This window comes from Bos indicus, chromosome 19 (assembly GCF_029378745.1).
Source record: "Bos indicus isolate NIAB-ARS_2022 breed Sahiwal x Tharparkar chromosome 19, NIAB-ARS_B.indTharparkar_mat_pri_1.0, whole genome shotgun sequence".
Lineage (NCBI taxonomy): Eukaryota > Metazoa > Chordata > Mammalia > Artiodactyla > Bovidae > Bos > Bos indicus.
This window is the reverse complement of record NC_091778.1, coordinates 39278330-39296145: the sequence shown is the minus strand read 5'-3', so window position 1 is coordinate 39296145 and position 17816 is coordinate 39278330. Positions and strand designations below refer to the sequence as shown.

Below are 17816 nucleotides of genomic sequence, written 5' to 3'. Positions count from 1 at the left end.
TGAATCTCAAAAATATTATATTGAGGACAGACACAAAAGAGATCATACTGATTTATGAAATTCCAGAACTGGAAAGGAACTTTATTGGGAGATGGAAGTGTTTATGTCTTGATGTGAGTTGTAGTCACACAGGTGTATACATATATGAAAGTCATTCAGTTGTAACACTTAACGCTAGTGCATTTTATATACATTAATCACATCTTAATAAAGTACTGGGAAGGAAGAAAAGAAGAGGGAGGGATCAATGGATGAAGAGGCTCACACAAAGTGCTATCAAAAAGGAAAATTTATTTTAAAGGGAGGGTGATTTTAAGGAAATTTATTACAATGCAGTAAAGAGAGATTGTCTATAACTTTCTAAGTTCCCAGGACACTTCTCATATTTGATTTATAATATACAGTACCTTAATTAATTCCAACTTAACTATCACATTGGTGTATGTATAAATATGTGCCATTGGATACATCTTAGCAAAGCTCCTATTATGTGAATACAAATTTTATTTCCCCCATAACATACTAATATTAGAATATCAACAATGTTAGACGGAGATCCTAGATGAAATTTAAGTAATTCATAAATAATTTTATCAAAGCCATAAGCTTTCAGGAAAGCTTGCTCTCTGGATACTAAGACCACTCTGTTTCTGAGCCTACATCTGTCCTATCTTCCATGTAAAAACTGGATAGTAAAATTAAACAGTGGAACTCAAAGACTCCAAACCTGAAAAGCCATCTGTTAGAATCACCTAACCTATAATGCAGCACTGGTAAACCAGAAAAAGCAAGCAGTGAACTTGGAAACACAGGGGAAATAAATATGAATAAATGTAGCAGAAATTATAGGATTTCTGTACAGTGTAATGGTTCATAATGTGAAAAATTAGATCTATTATAGTTATGTCAATATGTTAAGATTCTCCGATGATGGTAGAACTTGAAATTTATCTTATTTTTCCTATATTTAAAGTGATTAAAAATTGTTTAAGTATTACACTTATATAATGAGTTAAAAACGTTATTCTCTTAACAGCATTAGAATTCCTCTTAGGAAGAGAATCACCATTGTTTGGCAAAGTAACCTGTTTCTTTCTGTGTGTGGGTGTTAGTGGGAGCCTAAACCAATAAACAGACAGTGAAACCACCTTTCTGTGTGGCAAGAGAAAAAAACCTTTTTTTTGTTTGTTTTGCTCCAGACAGGATACAGGGAGAAAGTGCCAGTGAGAAAGCATAAGGCTGAGAACTACATCAGGTGAAAGGCCAGAGGGCATTGTCTCATGACTGGATTGGCAAAAGGGAGTTCAGGAACAGGAATGCCTAATATTCAATATGAAATCTTTTGCATAACTGCCATGGAAACCCTTCCTCCCTCTCCCTGTACCCCCTGACTCTGCAGTGATGTTTTTGACACTCACAGGGACTTCATGTGGACAGGACTTTGTGGAAATTGAAGACAAGGATATATGTCACGGCCACAGTTTCTCAACCCTGGCCCTACTGACATTTGGGGCTTGATAATTCTTTGCTGTAGAGCTGTCCAATGCATTGTAGGAAGTTGAACAGCATCACTGGCCTCTACCCATTAGCTACCAATAGCACCTTCCCTAGTTGTGACAACAACAAAAATGTCTCCAAGTGTTGCCAAATGCCCCCTGAGGGACAAAACCACCCCATTTGGGAACCATGGAAGCAGGGGAACCTGGAAGGAAAGGTAACCTTGAGAATGCACACCCCTTGAGAATTCTTCAGATTTTGAGGAGATATTTGGGTTCCCACAATGAGGAATAGATCTTGCCTAGAGTTCTGAACTCCCTCATAGCTCAGTCGGTAAAGAGTCTGACTTCTGTGCAGGAGACCTGCGTTCAATCCCTGGGTCGGGAAGATCTCCTGGAGACAGAAATGAAAACCCACTCCAGTATTCTTGCTTGGAGAATACCATGGACAGAGGAGCCTGGCAGGCCTCAGTCTATGAGGTCACAAGAGTTGGACACGACTGAGCGACTAAACACACACAGCAGAGTTCAAAAGGCCTGGGCAGCCCAGCTAACATCTAGGACATACCCATAATGAAACTAAAATATTTCTACCAATTAAAAAAATTCTGTTTATTAAAATAGAAAGGGAGAAGGGAAAGACTGAACCTTTTTTTTAACTGAGAAATAATGCAAAAATACTATTTACAGAAACACACATGCGTACAAAGCATTCTATGTAACAAGGTAAGGAACACATGTCTTTCTTAAGTTAGCAAGGAAGCTAACTTCCTCTTTCCTTCCTCCAAAAAGTTCTGATCTAAGGAAGGAAATGAAGAACATCCTGAAAGAACCCCTACAAACCTCCTCTAATTTGGAGGAGCAAGGATGACCCACTGACCCAAGCAAAAGGCCTATAAGTTTTCCTGTGGTGAAGCAGTTGCAGGAAGAGAGATCAACAGGACTTCCTCAAAGAAAAAAACTTTTTTTAAAATTTTATTTACCAAACATATGGTGTATAATACATTCTAGATATTATTCTAACTTCTTTTCAAATATTTAGTCCTTTATTTCTCATAAATTCAATGAGATAGGAACTTCTCTCGTGGTCCAGTGGCTAAGACTGTGCTCCCAATGCATTCGATCCCTAATCAGGGAACTAGATCCCACATGCTGCAACTAAGAGTTTGCATACAGTTAAGAGTTGACATGAAATTAAAAGACACTTACTCCTTGGAAGGAAAGTTATGACCAACCTAGATAGCATATTGTAAAGCAGAGACGTTACTTTGCCAACAAACGTCCGTCTAGTCAAGGCTATGGTTTTTCCTGTGGTCACGTATGGATGTGAGAGTTGGACTGTGAAGAAGGCTGAGCACTGAAGAATTGATGCTTTTGAACTGTGGTGTTGGAGAAGACTCTTGAGAGTCCCTTGGACTGCAAGGAGATCCAACCAGTCCATTCTGAAGGAGATCGGCCCTGGGATTTCTTTGGAAGGAATGATGCTAAAGCTGAAACTCCAGTACTTTGGCCACCTTATGCGAAGAGCTGACTCATTGGAAAAGACTCAGATGCTGGGAGGGATTGAGGGCAGGAGGAGAAGGGGGCAACAGAGGATGAGATGGCTGGATGGCATCACTGACTCAATGGACATGAGTCTGAGTGAACTCCAGGAGTTGGTGACGGACAGGGAGGCCTGGCATGCTGCGACTCATGGGGTTGCAAAGAGTCGGACACGACTGAGGAACTGAACTGAACTGAACTGAAGAGTTGGCATGGGCTTCCCTGATGGCTCAGATGGTGAGCACTGAATAGATGCTTTCTGACTGTGGTGCTGGAGAAGACTCTTGAGAGTCCCTTTGTCAGCAAGGAGATCAAACCAGTCAATCCTAAAAGGAAATCAACCTTGAATATTTATTGGAAGGACTGATGCTGAAGCTGAAGCTCCAATCCTTTGGCCACCTGATCAGAACAGCTGACTCACTGGAAAAGACCCTGATGCTAGGAAAGAGTGAAGGCAAGAGGACAAGGGGACGACAGACGACAAGATGGTTGGATGGCATCACCAATTCAATGGGCATGAGTCTGAGCAAACTGCAGGAGATGGTGAAGGACAGGAAAGCCTGGCATGCTGCAGTCCATGGGGTCGCACAGAGTCAGACATGACTGAGAAACTGAACCAAACAACAAAACTTACCACAAAGAAAATATACAGGATCTATGAGAAAATATTAACCTTCAAAAAGAAAAATATCTTGAAGAACTACAGAAAATGTCTCCTCTGAAGTAGCCTTATTATTAAAGAACAGAAATGTTTAAAATTTTTCTATTCATATTTCCAACAACATCCAAAATGTCATTATGTCTATAAGCCAGATTTACAGATGTAATGAAAACAAAACAATGAATGGTGTGGAAAGAACACATGGAAATTTTTTTTAAATAAATAAATGCTGAATTTAAAACTACAATCAAATCAGTGACAGATGAGACAATAAAAGAGATGAAACACAGAGAATAAATCGGGGCCCAATATATTTACAATATAAACCCTAGTGTAACAGAATAAAAGCACTGACAATAGAAAAAACTTTCTCATGTTAAAGACCTTAAGACTATAGATCAAAAGGGTTCACTACATACCAGGCAAAAATAATCAAAAAGTCTAACTTTGAATTTATCCAGTGACATTTTTGAGAGCAAAGAAAAATATCCTATAAACATGCAGGCAGGCAGTGGGAGGGATGGGTTATAAAATAAATATATCAGGCTGGCATCAGACTTCTCCTCCACAAAATTGAAGACCAGGAGATACGGGTAAAACTTTGAGAGGTTAAGTTGAGAGGAAGGGAAAGGAATGGATCCTAGAACCTCATTCCCACAGCTAAGTTTATATGAAACTAGATAGACACATACTCAAACTCAGAGGCACTCAGCAAGTGTAGTATCAAACCCCTTCCTGAAAAATCCACTCAGCATCACAGTCGCAATCGTCATCTACTAGGGCTTTCTGTACTATCCAATACAGCAGCCTCTGTGGCTACTGAGTAGCTGACATGTAGCTAGCATAATTGAGGAACAGATTTGCTTTGGTTTTATTTAATTTTAGATAATTTAAATAGCTACATGTGGCCATGGTTACCCGTCCAGCAAAGTCTAAATATCTAAGAGATAAAGAGCTCAAGAATGAAAAAGCCATGGTACAAAAAGTATGCAATAAACAAGTTAAACAAAAATATCATTATATTTCATTAAATATAAACTATCCAAAATATCATTATAGCTATGGTTTTAAATATTATGCAAATATCAAAAGAATTCTTATAACCTAATATACACAATAAAAACATTAATAATTCTGAATCTAAAATCTCAGATTATATAAGCCATGTCACATTTCACATTGGAGGAAAGAGTAGAAGATACTGTTTCATTCTTAACATTGCTAATCAAAGGGACATGGTTCATTTTGTTTGTTTTTTTTTTAGCTATAAGGGTAAAACTATCTGAAATAAAACCAGGATGTATAACTTTAAAATCACTCAAAAGGAAAAAAAAAAAGAACGTGAGTGATCTAAGAAGATGCTCAGGTGACCATAGCAAGTGAAAAACAGTAAGTGGAAAAATCAGTATACAAAACTATACACACAATATGTCCCAACTTTTAAAGTCTGTACAAAAGATGGCGGGTTCGCGGTGAGTAGCAGCCCAGATGACTATAATTGCCTATCCCTCAGCCAGATCCAGTGCATAAAAATGAAGAAACACATGATCTAGTACTGAAAACCAGATTAGAAGAAAAAAGCGAACACTTAGAGCAAGGACCCATGATAGAACAACTCAGTAAAATGTTCTTTACTACTAAGCACCATTGGTATCCTCGTGGACAGTATCACAGACGTCGTAGGACACTGAATCCTCCAAAAGACAGATGATATTAATGTTTTCAGGAATCAAAGAGGAATGTTACCCTGGATCTCATTTGCCTTTTGAGAAGATACAATTGGGTGTATTCACTAATATGTTATATAGTAAAATAATAATAAAACATCTTTTCATATTAAAAAAAATAAAGTCTGTACAAATAATAAAAACTGAAAAATATGCATGGAAATTTAACAGTTGTTGACTATGGGTGACTGTTTTCTAAATCTTCTACGTGAGCAATACTATTTTTATAACCAAAAAATTTAGCATAAAAAAGAAATAAGGGACTTCTCTGGTGGTTCAGGGGTTAAGAATCTGCCTTCCAATACAGGGGATGTGGGTTCAATCCGTGGCTAGGGAACTAAGATCCCACGTGCAGCAGGACAACTAAGCCTGTGCCCCACAGCTAGAGAGCCTGAGCATCACAAATGAAGGGCTCACACAGCCAAAAAAAAATTAGTTAAAAAAAAAGAAAGAAATAGAAGTATGGTCACATACGTTTCAGAATTTAGCCAAACAGTACCGCCATTTATCCAGAAGACAACCCAGTATTAAGAAATTAAGCAAAAAAGACTGTGAGCAGCCAATGTATAAGTCACAAAGTACGGACCTAAAGTTTGGGTACCGTGTTCATCAAGACAGACCTTCGTATTTTCTTTTACACATAACTTAATTCCAACGAACTTAATTATCTAATGTTTCTAGAGCATTGGGGATACAGATACACTGAGAACAGTACAAAGTGATAGGCCTGGTCTAACTGTAGGAAACAATGATAAAAATTAAAGTATAAAACAGACACAGACATTCACAAAGCAGTCCAGTGGCAATTACGGCAAAAAAAAGTCTCTAAATAACTTAATGTATCTCTATAAAGTATGATAATTGATATTCACCGTAACAACTCCGAGTTAAAGTATTCAGAGGAGGTCCTCTTGAATGCAGACTGTTTGGTTGAGGAAGTGTGAGAAGTTTCTATAGAATCTGAGAAAAAATTTGATCACCAATGTTTATAATAAAAATAATGTTTAAAGAGAACATCTTCAGCTATCCAGCACAACTCACTCCTGTGAGTTCCACAGAGTTGGAATTTTACTATATTGAAAAAGATTTTACGGTTGGCTACATCGACCAATACAAAACTGGAGAACAACCTGGAATGAAATGATTAATGACTTCTTTCCAAGGAAGTTTAAAACAAGTAACTATAGGCATGTCAAAATCAGCATTAATGCAACAATTGCTACTAAATGCAGCTGAATTGTGGATGTTATTTTGGCTCTAATCCATGTTTGAGCAGGATTTAGGTACCTTGTAGATACTTATTACCTATTAAACTCAGTAAGCTCCATTCCATCACACAGGACAAATTATGAACCAAAGAAATATTTATTCTATTTCCTTTACACCTGCCTCTTGTGCTGCTGACTTCAAAAGTGATACGAGAAAGACAAGGAAGAACTGATTACGTTTGTATCTGTGAAACAAAGACTATGCAAACTGTCAGCACGCCATTGTTTTTGTTTTCAGTGTGGTTATCACAGTGCAAAAACAAAATGATAACTTCTACTCCTGAAGCCTGATTATTTGAAAATAGACCTGAATATTTCTTCCTCTTTCAATAAGGCAGTAAATGTCCTTCACTTTACTTATCTATAAGGTACTTATTTGCTGAAATAGACTAGTTACTATTTCTATATGAGAACCTGACAGAATCTGAGGAAGATGGTTCCTGAGTTACTCTAGAAATCTCTCACTGCTTTAATATTTGCCCAAAACCCAAGATAGCATTAAAAAAGGGGGTGGGGGGAATCCCCACCTTCCACACATCTCTAGTACTAAAAACAAAAAAGCATAATCACAATACTGGTTCATGGTCCTTTGGAACTCTGACCTCTCCAAGCTTCTATTTGTCCTTTGTTCCTTTTCCTTTTAAATAGTCTTACTGGTTGTTTTATCCTGATTACAAAAGTAATGCATGGTCATTGTCATGGTTCAAACAAAATGAAGATGTATGAAATAAAAGTAATAACCTCTCTCCCCAACCTTCTCTTTCCCCTCCCTAGAGAACCAATTTGGGAGCTTGGTGTGTATTCTTTCTTACTCCTTCTTAGGCTTACACAAATATATATCAAATATGGGGTATTTTTTTGGGGGGGGGGTTGTTTTCAAACAAAAATGGTATGTTATTTATACTGTTGTGCATCTTGCTTTTTAGTCTCAAAAATACGTTATCAACACTTCCTAAGCCAATATATAAAGATCCACCTCACCCTTTTTAATGGTTACAAAATATTCAGTAAGATGGATGATTCCACAAGATATCATCGCCTGACTTCTCCCAACTCATGGGCACTTACTATGCATCCTGGTACATATACTACGGGCTTCCCAGGTGACTCAGACTCCACCTGCCAATGCAGGAGAAGCAGGTTTGATCCCTGAGTCAGGAAGATCCCCTGGAGAAGGAAATGGCAAGCCACTCCAGTATTCTGGAGCCTGAGGAGCTATACGGTCCATAGAGTTGAACACAACTTAGCCACTAAAACAAACAAACAAAAATATATACTTCATGTTCTTTACTTTCATTAACACAGATTCCTAGGAGTGGAGTTTCTTGGTCAAATGTTTAAAATTTTATCCTTAAACAAAATTAGTGTTAGACCTTCAGCATTTCTGTTCCCTTCATTATGCAAAATCCGGCATAAACCTTTCATAATGCTTTGCATTTCTTATTTTTCAAAGCACACCCATTATGTCAAAAAACGCCCCTGTCATTTATGCTCTTGTAGTTATAAATAAATAAATGCTAAAGTTACGGCTGTGATGGCCAGCACTAAATCACTGTGCAAATGCTTATGCCTTGGTTTATGAAAGTAGTAATTCATTGTGGGAACTCCACCCCCACAGCCTGTGGCAGCACTCTCACCCTACGACTCCCTCCACTGAGTAACAATATAGAGATCAGGACCTACGTATTTTCTCATTGTCAGCAGTTAACCTTAAAAAGTGTGTGTGGGGGTGGGTGGGGGAAGACAAACAGCAACAGATGATAAATTGGTAGCCATTACGGGTTTCTAATATTTACAAACTGTTTGTAGTACAGTGAATAATTCTGTTGGTCTACAACAGAGAGCGTGTTCCATAAAAAACAAAACCTACAACCAATATGTTGCTATGATTACACAAACCTTTCAAAAGTATATTCTTCAAACATTTTTCAATAGAATTATTGGTTGAATTCCACGTTCACATTTTTTTCTCTACTTCAGATTCAGGCTCTAATTACACACTTTAAAAAAAGGGGGCTTTAAAGTAATACATTAACCAACATAGCTCCTTAGAATTTAATCTTGGATTGTTCTATATATTCCAAAGACCTGAGCACCAAGAGAGATTGTTAAGACACAGCAAGTTTGATACAGAAGTATGTGACATGCAATTAATCTCCATTCATACTCTGCTCTACTTGTCAGCAAACAAAGGTTCTGCTTTAGGAGGAGATCTGAAGACTTCAATTAAAAACAGTCAGCTAACAAGAAAATAATCTAAACTAAAGGAAGGTGGCAGGTGCAGAAATGAGTTGTTTACCAAAGTGTCAGTTTTGAACAATAAAGAACTGCACATCAAAAATGCTGAAGGAGTGGATGTCATTGTAAGCCTCTGAAAATAAAAAGGAATTTTCTATCAAGGCTGTAAACAAAATGTAAGTATAGTTCAACTAGTTTGTAAAACAGGTTTCCTCTCAACAAATGACAGATATCAATAAAAAGAATCTGTTTATATCTTCAACTGCAAGGCAGAATGAAACTTTTTGCCACAGTTCCTTCTCTCCTGGAAACCACAGTACAGACTCTCTTTATATTTGGAATTATTGAGCCAACAGCAGACGGAAAGGCTGGATTCCTTCTAGACATCCAGATGATGCTCTTTTACCCCACAAATACTTTTCTATTCTGAAAATTTAGATTTACTCAGGTAGCAAGCAAAATAAATTTTGGAAACTTCACCTCATAAGAAATACGTAGTTGACAGCTTTTATGGAAGCAACCCAGAATGGAAACAGCACTACAAACAGACTGAAAAGACTTGCCAAATATTTGATTAGGAGGCATTTATACCAAGATAACATGGTAATGGAGATATAAAACCAATTAAACTGAGAGAAACTGAAGAGAAAAAAAAATACTGCTTGCCAAAAGTATGACCTGCCGAAAACAGGCCATCTGTTAAGTATGTGTCAAAAACGTCACCTCGATGCCAAAAGGCTTAATTCTGAGCAGTTTCCTCCTGGGACCCTTATGCAAACACAGATTCCAGGTCCCCATCCTTCCAGGAAGGTCGGTTACAGGAAAAGCAAATTATTAATACCTTTTCACCAGGAAAAGTGGGAGGCAAGCAGATCTTGCCCATTAGCAAAAAGTGTCTCTGGAGTGTTACAGCGGGATGTGTTGTTAGTGAGTATGGCCTTAACTCTTACAAGGACTGATGGGCTCCATGGTTTGAGGGTGAACACACCACAGTGGGGCACTTCTAGAAAGGCAGGAGATGTAACACTGGGATCCGGCCGCCCAGGGGCAAGAGGGAGTCTGCGGGCGGGTGAAGGGGGCCTGAGGTCTGGATGTCCAGGCCTTGGCCCACAGGAGCCCATGAGCCCTAACAGCCCCGTGAGACCGTGGGGAGCTCTAAGAGCGAAGGTTAGGGTTCCCTGTGAAGGGACAGAGTCAGGGCTAGAGAGGGGCCAGCGCGTAACCCACAGACGCAGGGCGTCCTGAAGAGAAAGGGACAGGTTGAAGGCCAGCTACGGCGGCCCGGGGACCTTGAACCCGGCCAGAACTTGCTGAGAAGCCGGGAGGCTAAGTGGGAGGTGGAAACGCCTCGTGGAACAAGAAAATGTGTTACTAGGAGTGAAAGGGACCCCTGAGCGAGGGGTGAACAGCTGGCTCTGCAGAGTCAGGGCTCCGGCAGCAGCCTCGAGCTTCTACAAGGCGGGAGGGAGCCGACGGGGAAGGCCGGGGAGCCGCTGGCGTCTCGGCTGCTGCCGGCTCGGCACGTGCGACTCCCGGCGGGCTCGGCGGCGCCCGGGCCAGCGGGGCGTTACCTTCCAGGAGCCAACGGATCTCCTCGGGGAGGGCGGCGGCGGCCTGCATGTGGCGGGCGGCGGGAGAGGGCCGGACGGGCGGACTGGCGGGCGGGCGGCTGCGGCGGCACCTGGCCCTCAGTCGCCGGCGCCGCGGGGCCGAGCCGCAGGGCGGGGCGCGCTCAGGAAGCGGCGCGCGGCGGGCGGGGCGCCTGGGCGGCGGCGACACCTGTGAGCGGGGCCCGCGCCCCTGCTCCCGCGCCCCAGGGAGGAGGTGCCCGCCCCGCGGCCCCCATTCCCTGTCAAAACAAAGACGCGACGCGACTCCAGGCACCTCGCCCCCGGGAGCTCCCCATTCTAAGCTCCGGACCGCAGGCCTCGCCGGCAGGTGGAGAAGCCACCGTGGGGCCGAAATGAGGCGCGAGGAGGCGGAATCCGAGGACAGGGTCAGTCCCCGCCAAGCCGGGCCGCAGTCATTCCCGGCCCAGTTCGCGAATCCAAGCCCGGAAAACCAGGGCAGAACCGTTGGTCAGGCAAACCAGGGCTGTTGGAGGGAATGATCATAAGTCCCAATAAATAATCTCAAGTCACCAACTTCAGGGAGAATCAAAGCAGTCCCGCTGCACTGGAAACAGGGAGGCAAAGTATCCCTTCCTTCCCTAAGGCTAAAAGGATGAGAGGAAAAAGAAGCGGTAACCCAGAGAGAAAGCTAAAGGAGAGGAGCATCCAGCCCTTTCCCTGTAAGAGTTTAAAAGGCAGGAAAGTAAAGGACAAGATAACAAAAGTGGGCTTCCTTCTCATTCAGAGTATGTAGGTGTCAGGTGTCCTAGCTGTGATATCCTGTGATATTGCACAATGTTACCTGGGGAAACAGGACCACTCTGGATTATTTATCACAACTTCTGTGAATCCACAGTTATCTTAAGTTTGTTTCTTTTTTTTTTTTTTTTTTAAGTATAGGGCAAGTATCATGAAAAAAGTATAACGTGCCATGGGTGATACAAGGAGGGAGATGAATATAGAAAAGGAGGGAAAATGTGTGTGAGGTTTAGTGGTGCATGTGGCATATGAGATGGCTCTGAAGACACCACACTTTGAAGGGGCAAGGGGGCAGGTGGAAGGACCAGAGTGAACAAAGATGGAAAAGCCTTCTCCTGCTTAAGGACAGCTTCTGACTGGTGTAGGGAAATTACAGTTGTCAAGAAAAACTGAAGTTCTACTGTGAAGGAACTTGAAAGGGTGAGGATTCTGAACTCATTTGAGTGGACACTGAGAGCCACAGACAAATTTTGAGACGGGGAGTGAGCTAACCTGAGCCCCTGCACTTCTCACTTCACCTCTATCAGTTTCCTCCTTTGTAAAAAATAGAGTTTCTGTTATCAGATTGTATGTACACTAGAATACGTGGAAAGGATTGGGAGTAGTAAGAGAAAGGAAACAGAGAAGATGGGTGAAGTGGCTTTTACAGTAACCTCGGGGGAAATAATGACAGAACCGTGGATGTGGGGATGGGGGGCAAGGAGAAACTGTCCAGAGGACTCCTGGAAGCAGTTCCTGCCTCCAGGCATAGCTTTCCCTCCAGAGATAGTTTCAAGTTTGGGGCTTGATCCTTTAAAGGGTCCAGCGGCTTTGAGCCTACATCTAAGTGCTGCAACCTGAAGAGGAATGATGCCTTGGTTTCACGGTCACCTGACTCACCTACCAGTTGCAGTAATTGGGGTGGAAGTGTAGGGGACAGAGGCTGGCTAGAGTTTCTGGGGAATCTGGCCCCTGTTGCAAGGCGTCCTTGCCCTGGGAAAGTTAACATGGGCAGGCTGCCTCCTTCAGGCTCCAGAGTAAGACCAGTTCCCCACTGGGGCATTTTTCCCACACTCACTGCTCTTTCTATAAAATTGTAGCTGCTCTGGAATCATTTCTGAGTACTATGACATGTGTTAAAAGGAAAGGGAGCTCTGTGTACTACAGTTTCAATTTTTCTTAAATCTAAAACTGAGCTAAAGAGCAAGGGGAGCACAGTCCCTCCTATATGTAACCCCAGCACTTTGCCTTGCTTTCCTCTCAACAGTGGGAGGAAATTTGACAACCTCCCTCCCTTCCTCAAGAGTATTTGTCAAATGCTGAAATAGGCTACAAGTTAAAGGGTTGTTTGATAAAAAGCAATAAACTCTGGTAATTGCACATCCTATCAGGACTCACTGCCTGTCATAGCTTACTTATACCAAGGGAAGCAGCAGAAACTCAAGGCAAAGATATTCTACATCCATTCTGGGTGCAGAGACATGGAGTAGAGGGAGGTGCACAGTTGGGTAGTGTGCGGTGAGTGGCAGATTCCAATACGCCATTGTCATGTTGCATCAAGGTTCCTCATTGCAGACAGAAACCTGCCTCCACACATGAGTGCAGCCCCTCCTTAATCATCTGAGGACCCTGGTTCAACAGTCAGCCTCACTCCTAATGACATTCTGTTAAATGGACAAATTCCTTTGAAGCCTTGTCCTTCTTTGAAATCCAATTTTGCAGGAAGCCAAATCTGATTGGGGGTAGCCATGGAAACCACACTGAGGAGTCTTAGAGGAGGTGGAGAGAGGCAAGGCAAAATGTGATAGTCAAGAGTCTTTTACTGCTCTGTCGGAAATATCAAAGGGATCTGGAGAGGTTGGCAGCAGACGAGTCGCTGCCCCGGTCCTGTTTGTGTGGCTGGGTACCATGTGGCTGTCATGGAAGTAAGCAGCCAGCTGTCTCCACACACAGGCAGGGGGATGGAGCAGAATACACAAGTCCCAGGTCTGTCTGCCTCCCTCTTCTTCCCCTCCCCCCAAACCCAATTCCAGCAAGATCCTAGCATCCCTTTCTTAGCTATCTCCCCTTTAAAGGCTAACAACAAAAGAATGACAAGGTTAAAATACAAGGCCCTCACAGATAAGAGGTTCTTTGGAGCAAAGGCCATGAAATTCATCTGAAATTCCTTGTAATTAGATAAGATAAGGGTATCTAAAGAGATGCAGAGCAGCTGAAATGGACTCCACAGCACAACACGCAGAAAGTCTACCACCTGGTCCACAGGGGCCCCTCCCACACTGTCAGCAGACAAGGCACAGAAAACAGGGCCCATGCTGGCCTCTCGGCTGCTTGGAGATGCCATCTTCATGTTCTCGTGCCAGGTGGGCACTCACTAAATATGCATCCATGGGGTGTTCGGAGGGTTCAGTCAGGAAGAAACAAAAGCATCTGGCACCCAGAATGGCATGGGGCGGGAACAACTGCAAGCAAAGCAGGAGCTGGCTGGCACTGCTCAGCCCCAGGTGAAATGGGTCTGGAGAGGAGACTGCAGAGGGCAGCTCTTGGGCTTTATTCCGAGTTGGTTATTGATCCCTGGATTCTGGGTCACGACATGCGGCCGAGCTGACGTCTGCCCTGTGAATGTGCGGCCGCTGCATCTCAGCCCCTTGGTCCCAACCCCATCAACCGGGTTTATTGACTCTTTTATTGACGATGCTGGGGCCTAATGAGGACAAGAGCTGCACACTTCATTAAGGACCGTGGAAGGAGGGATGATGCATCCAGCTGGTGCCAAGAACCAGGCTCACGGCATGCTTGGCAAGACCCTGGAAACCAAGCCTCATGGCACCCTTGAGGCAGAGAAGCTGGACACAGATGCTTGCTTGGGCTCTTCGCTTAGTGGCCTTAAGATACAAGGTTTTCATAGCTTGCCAGAAGCCTTATTTTTACCAATTAGCTAACCTTTTGATTTAGGAGGGTCCTGTTATGCACATGATGCACTTCGATGGTCTCCCTGCTCACACTTCCAGATTCTTTGCACTAATACAACAAAATAAACAGGTTCTCATATCGTATCAGGGAACATTTCCAAAACAGGTTCTCAGTGAGGCCCAGGCTCGGAACAGAATGAGAGACTATTAAAACTCAGGAATTTTCAAGGTGATTCAAATTTAAGATGAGGAACTGACCTAGTGCTCTGCCCAGGGCCACCCAGCTCACCAGAGGCGGTTCTGATACTAAAATCCTGGTTCTCTAGTGCTGGTCCAAAGCTCCTGTACAACTGAACACCTGAGATGGATAATCATAGTCCAGAGATTACTGAGCAGCTCTGTGAAACCGTCATAGTTGGTCCCCCTGCATCTGAATGGTAACATTTCTCTCTTTGTTCTTTATATTTCTATCTCTCCCTTTATTCTGTTTCTCTGTATTTCTCAATTGGGTTTTTTTTTTTTTTAATCTTCTTTGCCTATCCCTTAGACCACATTAGACATCCCCTATGGATACTGCTGAGCTGAACACAGGCCCTAAAGACCGGAGGTTGCTGACTCTGACATTCTCTCGCTTTGATTGGTTCTCTTGGGAATCTGAAGTGGAGGTGGGGTGGGGGTGCATACAGAAAGTGTCAGCTGCAGCAGATGAGGCTGCGCACTGTCTGAGTAGGATGCGCAGGCAGTCTGTGGGGTTAATCTGCATGAGAAGCAGGTGGGGCCAAAGCTAATTTTTTAGGCTAGATATTTGCAGACATGATAACTTTGGAAAACTATGGAAGGAGTAACCCTTTCTTTTAGGGGTGATTAAGGAAATTAAAGGTTAATAATAGAAGGAAAGCAACCTTGCAAAGGTTGAACTGATCTTTTCATTTATTTCAAAAAGCAAAAGTTTAAGCTTTGTAAGCCCCTTCCTTTATTTCTGCCCTTTCTCCTCCCTCAATTCACTATGGGTTTTAGAATTCAGGGTAGGGGCAGGAGGGATTCAAGGTGAGAGAAGAGGCTATTATCTGGAATCTGAGAGAAATAACCTGCATGGCACAGGTCAACACATACTTGGAGGAAGATGCACACTAAGAGGAACTGATGTAATCTAGCCAGACTCAACAATATTCACAAATACCAACAGACATACTACCTGGAGTCAGAAATAACGCCAGCAATGGCTGATTATTTCAATGCAAGAATCTGGGTGAAAATACCCTTCCCTTAGTGGACATCTTGTGTGTAATGACCTTTGGGTCCCCCAAATAAGTTCTTTCCTTTCCTTCAGAATTGTGTCCGTGTCCATTTTGATGTTTTCTTTTCTAGATGTGTATTCTTAAACACCCTTGTCCTAAATGTCCTAAACATCCTTGGACTTCTGAAGCTTCCAACAGCATTTTCTACCAGTGTAAACCATGCGCTTTCACATACAAGACAGTACTCGCAGTCCTTGTGCTGATTTTTAGACTTTACTTTTTCTTATCTTCTAAAGGTGGATTGTTCCTCCTCTTTTCACAGAATTCCTGATCCCCACTCTCCTACCACCTTCTAGATCTTCACTCTCACAGTCTTTTTCATCTTCAGCTTTTCCCTCTGTCTGCTAACATCCTTGGTCTCCTCTATCCTAAAAACAAACAAAACACAAATAAAAACCTTCCTTCGACCCTGAGACCTTCTCCAATTTCATCTTTTCTTCTTCCTTTCCCTCATCAAATCTCATGTCTGCCTGTCTGTCTTTGCACCAGTGAAGCAACTCTCTCAAGGGCATCAATGCCCTCTTTCCTTCTCACCTTTGCTCTGTCTTACCAACTTATGTCTGCAGCGTTGGGTGGCACTGGCCTCTTACTCTTGCTTGGGCATCCAGCTTCCTTGGCATTGCCCTATCCTGGTCTTCTTCCTTCTTTCTTCTTTCCTATTGTTTCTCTGCCTCTTTCTTTGGCTCTCTTCATTTCACCTTCTAGTCACAGGTATTCACCAAAGTTTCACACTTGCCTTTTCCCATTTCCTCTCCTTGCTCTCTGAGTCCACAGGGTTTCATTCTCCCACTGCTCCAACTTTCTCCTTTATGTAGATTACTCTTCTAATTGATATCTCTATTCCCCATTTCCACCTGGATATCTGAACAGTTCGACCAATTTATTTCCTGTCCCCTTAATCCTTGTAATGTCAACAAAGTTCAGTGAAAGTTGTATGAGCTTAAAAAAAATGTGAGTCCCAGTTCTGGCTCAGCCACCTACCAGCTCTAAGCCTCTGGACAGAGCTCTATGAGTCTGAGTTTCCTCATCTGTAAATTAGGTATCATAATCCCCACCTTACAGGGTAATTACAAAGCTTAAATAAGATGACATCTATAAGAGTGTATGTTATACACTCAATAAATTGTAACCATTATAAAGACACTGCTTTTGTCCAATCATCCAAACTCAAAATGTAGGACTCATCTTGGACCCTTCCTCATCCCCATTCCAGATATCCACCAATCTGGCCAATCTTACCTGCTCACAATGGCTTTGGAATCCTGAGTATCACCACTGGTTTGGGTTCTCGTTATCTTTGTTGAGAATGATACTGAAACGGCTTTTAATCCTCAGTATCCCTCAATATCCAATATCCCCATTATTACATGCTACTCTGCATCCATGTTGCAGAATATGTATCCCAAAACTCAATCCTGACCCCACCAAAAAGGTGATAGAGCATAGTGGCCCTGAAGTCAGACTGTCCTCTGTTTATATCTGCTACTTGCCTACTATGACCTCAGGCAAACTACCTGTCCTTTCCATACCTTGATTTCCTCATCTGTACAGTGGTAACACTATTAGCACTTTCAAGGTTGCTGTGAGGATTCAAAGACCTCATATATATTGTGTTTATAACACCTGCAACATGGTAGGTGATTCACATATGGTAGCAATTATCATCATTTCTGCTTTCATCCCCTGCAACAAATAGCCTTGGGAGGTGCTTGATGCCTGAATCATCCATAATCTCTCATTTGAACCTCCTTGCTCACTAAAGATATATTAGAGGAGAGACTGGCCAAGATATGGGTGCCATTGGTCTTCAAGGATGAGTTTTTCTTCTATGAAGCTAACTTGCCTTTACAGAGATGAAAAGAGTGGCCTTGGCTTCCTTGGCACCAGGCTGTAATGAAGTGGGATAATCAGCAGGCAGATTCTCCCTGCCCACCTCCAAAGATTTCTTCCCTGCCCTGTCTATTCTAGAATACTTGCAGTGCTTCTAAGTCACATGTGGAAAACATTCATCTGAAGGCATGAGATATTAACTCCTCTTTTCACTCACTGTGGCAGAAGTCAAATTATCACTATAAATACAGACCCCAGAAAGAATCAATCAGAAGGCAGATGACATCCCAGGAGTTGGTAGCCTCTTTAGTCTGGAGGCTGCAGGACTGAGCTCTACCGAAAGCAGGGGTGGGATGGGGGGCGTGGTGATGAGAGGAAGGGATGACGGACTAGGGATAAAACAAGCAAAAAAGAAAACTGGAAAAGAAGAAAGCGAATGAGAAACTGGATGAAAAAATAAAGAAATCGAGAAATAGAAAATGTAGGAGCAAATAAA

At 42.5% G+C, this 17816-nt stretch overlaps 1 protein-coding gene across 1 annotated transcript in view; it reads right to left on the bottom strand.

Annotated features, from left to right (window-relative positions):
• The window catches only part of SKAP1 (src kinase associated phosphoprotein 1), a 305931-nt gene extending 294920 nt beyond the window's left edge, over nt 1-11011 (bottom strand). The window contains exon 1 of the mRNA XM_019981906.2: nt 10504-11011. Within this exon, the coding sequence (XP_019837465.1) occupies nt 10504-10552 (49 nt within the window). The 5' untranslated portion in view covers nt 10553-11011. The remainder of the gene's footprint in view (nt 1-10503) is intronic.
• Nucleotides 11012-17816: the final 6805 nt, after the last annotated feature.